Here is a 5,003-nt window from a genome sequence, read left to right as displayed (position 1 = left end):
ATGTGAGGGAAGTAAAAAATGCAGAATTGTTAGATTGTGTTCAAACTTAAGAGCTCATCAACTTAAAATGATCATTCACACATATATGTGTGTATATATGAATTTTATATATATATATATATATATATGTGGTTACATATGAGCCTCATGGTAACCACAAACCAAAAATCTGAAATAAATACAAAGAGAGAGAGATAGAGATAGAAAAGAACCCAAACACAACACTAAAGACAGTCACCAAATCACAAGGGAGGAAAGCAAAAGAAGAAAAAACAAAAAAACTGCAAAAACTATCAGAAAACAATTAACAAAATGGCAATAAGTACATACCTATCAATAATTACTGTAAAGGGAAACAAAAACTACAAAGGGAAACAAAAAGAAAGCTGGGGTAGCAATACTTATTTCAGATAAAACAGACTTTAAAACAAAGGCTATAACAAAAGACAAAAAAGGACATCACATAATGATCCAGGGATTAATCCAAGAAGAGGACATAACACTTGTAAATATTTATGCACCCAACATAGGAGCACCTAAATATATAAAGCAAATATTAACAGACATAAAGGGAGAAACTGACAGTAACATAATAATAGTAGGGATTTTAACACCCCATTTACATCAATAGACAGATCATCCAGACAGAAAATAAGGAAACACTGGCCTTAAATGACACATTAGATCAGATGGACTTAATAGAGAACTTTGCATTCTAAAAGCAGGAGAATACACCTTCTTTTTAAGTGAACATGGAGCATTTTCCAGGATAGATCACATGGTTGGCCACAAAACAATTTTCAATAAATTTTTAAAAGATGGAAATCATATCAAGCATCTTTCCTAAACACAAAGGTATGAAATTAGAAATCAACTACTGGAAAAAAACTTTAGAGGCTAAACAATATGCTACTAAATTACCAATGGATCACTGAAGAAATCAAAAAATAACTGGAGGCAAATGAAAATAGAAACACAATTTTCCAAAATCTATGGGACACAGCAAAAGCAGTTCTAAGAGGAAAGTTAATAGTGATACAAGCTTATCTCAGGAAAAACAAACAAAAATCTCAAATAAACAATCTAACCTTACACTTAAAGGAACTAGAAAAAGTAGAACAAGCAAAACCTAAAATTAATAGGAGGGAAACAAATAATAAAAATCAGAGCAGAAATAAATAAAATAGAGACTGAAAAAAATAGAAAATATCAATGAAACTAAGAGCTGGTTCTTTAAAAAGATAAAATTGATAAACCTTTGGCCAGACTCATCAAGAAAAAAAGATAGAGGGTCTAAATCAACAAAATCAGAAATGAAAGAGGAGACTTCAACTAACAGCAAATAAATACACAGAATCATAAGAGATTACTATGAACAATTACACATGAATAAAATAAACACCCTAGAAGAAATGGATAATTTCCTAGAAACATACAATATCCCAACACTGAATCAGAAAGAGACAGAAAATACTAACAGACAAATTACCAGTAAATAAGTTGAATCAGTAATTTAAAAACTCCTGATAAACAAAGTCCAGGTTCAGACAGCTTCATAGGTGAAATATACCAAATATTTAAAGAAGAGTTAACACCTATCTTTCTCAAACTATTCTAAAAAATTTGAAAAGGAAAGAATGCTTTCAAACTTATTATACAACACCAGTATCACCCTCATGCCAAAACCAGAGAAAGACACCAAAAAAAAAAAAAAAATTATGTGTCAATATCACTGATAAACATAGATGCAAAAATCTTCAACAAAATATTAGCAAACAAAATTCAACAATACATAAAAGGATCATACACCTGACCAAGTGGGATTTATCCAGGGGATGCAAGGATGGTCCAATATCCACAAAATAAATCAATGTGATACACCACATTAACAAACTGAAGAACAAAAATCATATGATTATCTCAATAAATGCAGAAGAACCTTTTGACAAAATTCAACATGTATTTATGATTAAAAACTCTCAACAAAATGGGTATAGAGGGAACATACCTCAACATATTAAAGGCCATATACCACAAGCCCACAGTTAACATCATCCTCAAAGATGGAAAGCTGAAAGCATTTCTTCTAAGATCAGGAACAAGACAAGGATGCCTTCTTACCACTTTTATCTAACATAACATTGGAAATTCTAGCCACAGCAATCAGACAAGAAAAAAAAAGAAATTGAAATTGGAAAAGAACTAAAACTGATGCTGTTTGTGGATGGTGTAATACTATATATAGTAAATCCTAAAAACTCCATCAAAAAAAAAACTATTAGAACTAAATATATGAATTCAGTAAAGCTGTAGGATGCAAAATTAATATACAGAAAGCTGCTGCATTTCTGTACACTAACAACAAACTATCAAAAAAATTAAGAAAAGAATCCCACTTACAATTGCGTCAAAAAGAATAAAATACTTAGGGATAAATCTAACCAAGGAGGTAAAAGAAAACTACAAGACATGGATGAAAGAAATTGGAGACAACATAAACACATGGAAACATATACCATGCTCATGGAAGGGAAGGACTAATATTGTTAAAATGACCATACTACCTAAGGCAATTTACAGATTCAATGCAATCCCTATCAAAACACCAATGACGTTTTTCATAGAACTAGAACAAATAATTCTAAAATTTGTGTGGAAACACAACAGCCAAAACAATCTTGAGAAAGAACAAAGCTGGAGTCATCACACTCCTTAATTTCAGACAATACTACAAAGCTACAGTAATCAAAGCAGTATGGTACAAAAACAGACACATAGATCAATGGAACAGAATAGAGAGCCCAGAAATAGACCCACATTTATATGGTCAATCTATGACAAAGGAGACAAGAATATACAATGGGGAAGATACAGCTTCTTCAATAAGTAATGTTGGGAAAACTGGACAGCTACATGTAAAAGAATCAAACTGGACTACTGTACCACACCATACACAAAAATAAACTCAAAATGTATTAAGAACTTAAATATGAGAAGAAATCTTAGAAGAAAACACAGGCAGTACACCCTTTGACATCAGTCTTAGCTATATTTTTTGATATGCCTCCTCAGTCAAGGAAACAAAAGCAAAAATAAATAAATGTAACTACATCAAACTAAAAAGCTTTTGTATATTAAAGGAAACTGTCAACAATACGAAAAAGCAGCCTACTAAATAGGAGAAAATGTTTGCAAATGATATATCCAATAAGGAGTTAAATATCCAAAATATACAAAGAACTCACACAATTCAACATCAAAGAAAAAAAAATTTTAAATGGGCAGAGAATGTGAATAGACATTTTTCCAAAAAAGACATACAGCTGTCCAACAGACACAAGAAAAGATGCTCAACATCACTAATCATCAGGGAAATGCAAATCATAACCACAGTGAGATATCACCTCACACCTGCCAGAATGGCTATTATCAAAAAGATATAAGCAAATAAAAAACAAAACAAAACAAAACAAACAAACAAAAAAAAGATATAAGCATTCATTAGATTGTGGAGAAAAAGGAACTCTCATGCACTGTTGGTAGGAATGTCAACTGGTACAGCCACTGTGGAAAACAATGCGGAGGTTTCTCAAAAAATTTAAAAATAGAACTATGGTACTATCCAGCATATCCACTTCTGGTTATTTACCAAAAGAAAACAAAATGCTAATTTGAAAAGATATAAGCACCCCTATGTTTATTGCAACATTATTTACAATAACCAAGATATGGAAGCAACATAAGTATCTACTGATAGACAAATGGATAAAGATGTGGTATATATAAATAACATAATTACTGAGCCATTAAAAAAATGAAATCTTGCCATTTGCAAAAACACAGATGGACCTAGGGATATTATGCTAAGTGAAATAAGTCAGACAGAGAAAGACAAATAACATATGATTTCACTCATATGTGGAATCTAAAAAAAAAAAAAATACATATAACAAAACAGAAACAGACTCATAGATACATAGAACAAACTGATGGTTGCCAGTGAAGAGAGGAGTGAGAAGATGAGTGAAATGGTGAGGGAGATTAAGAGGCACAAACTTCCGGTTATAAAATAAGTCATAGGAATATAAGGTAGAGCATAGAGAATATAGTTGATAATATTGTAATAATTTTGTATAGTGACAGATGGTAACTAGACTTATGGTGATCATTTTGTAAAGTATAAAAATACCAAATCATTTTGTTGTACATCTGAAACTAATATAATATGTCAGTTATACTTCAATTCTTTTTTAGAGGACAAGGAAGATTTTAAAAACCAGCTTCTCCTCTTTCAGCCTTCTTGGCCCCGCCGAGGCCTGCTGGGAACAGGACTTCTAAAACGACAAATATGTCTGGAAGGTTGTGGTCCAAGGCCATTTTTGCTGGCTATAAGCGGGGTCTACAGAACCGGAGGGAGCACACAGCTCTCCTGAAAATTGAAGGTGTATATGCTCGAGATGAAACTGAATTTTATCTAGGCAAGAGATGTGCTTATGTGTACAAAGCAAAGAACAACACAGTGACTCCTGGTGGAAAACCTAACAAAACTAGAGTAATCTGGGGAAAAATAACTCGCGCTCATGGAAACAGTGGCATGGTTCGTGCCAAATTCCGAAGCAACCTTCCTGCTAAGGCCATTGGACACAGAATCCGTGTAATGCTGTACCCTTCAAGGATTTAAACTTATTGAAAAGTAAATAAATAAAAGTGTGGGAAAAAAAAAAAAAATAAATAAATAAATAAATAAAAACCAGCTTCATTACCAATAAACCTGATAGGAGAGAAATTGCTATCAATTTTGTGAGACATTTGGGCTCACTAATACTTTGGCCCCTCATTTAGGGAGGTCTGCTCCTGTAGTACCTATGGCATATAGGAGAAACACAGAAAGAATGCTTATAACTGGCAGAGTTCCTCCCTAAGACAAAGAAGAAGGGTTGAGCCATGAATGCTTAGATACTTCTCCCAAACTGATCAATCAAATCACTCAATCCCCTGGGAAA

At 32.6% G+C, this 5,003-nt stretch overlaps 1 protein-coding gene across 1 annotated transcript; it reads left to right on the top strand.

The window, feature by feature from the left end:
• Nucleotides 1-4,292: 4,292 nt before the first annotated feature.
• Nucleotides 4,293-4,715, top strand: LOC130860232 (60S ribosomal protein L35a-like). The gene has a single exon (XM_057748155.1). It carries the CDS (start codon nucleotides 4,349-4,351, stop codon nucleotides 4,679-4,681), a length of 333 nt encoding a protein of 110 aa, XP_057604138.1. The 5' UTR covers nucleotides 4,293-4,348; the 3' UTR covers nucleotides 4,682-4,715.
• Nucleotides 4,716-5,003: the final 288 nt, after the last annotated feature.

The sequence above is a fragment of the Hippopotamus amphibius genome, chromosome 1 (genome assembly GCF_030028045.1).
Source record: "Hippopotamus amphibius kiboko isolate mHipAmp2 chromosome 1, mHipAmp2.hap2, whole genome shotgun sequence".
NCBI lineage: Eukaryota > Metazoa > Chordata > Mammalia > Artiodactyla > Hippopotamidae > Hippopotamus > Hippopotamus amphibius.
This window is presented reverse-complemented; position numbering and strand designations above follow the sequence as displayed.

Bases quoted from the DNA above. Each gene is read 5' to 3' on its own strand.
- LOC130860232 (XM_057748155.1), top strand. From the start codon at position 4,349: ATGTCTGGAAGGTTGTGGTCCAAGGCCATTTTTGCTGGCTATAAGCGG.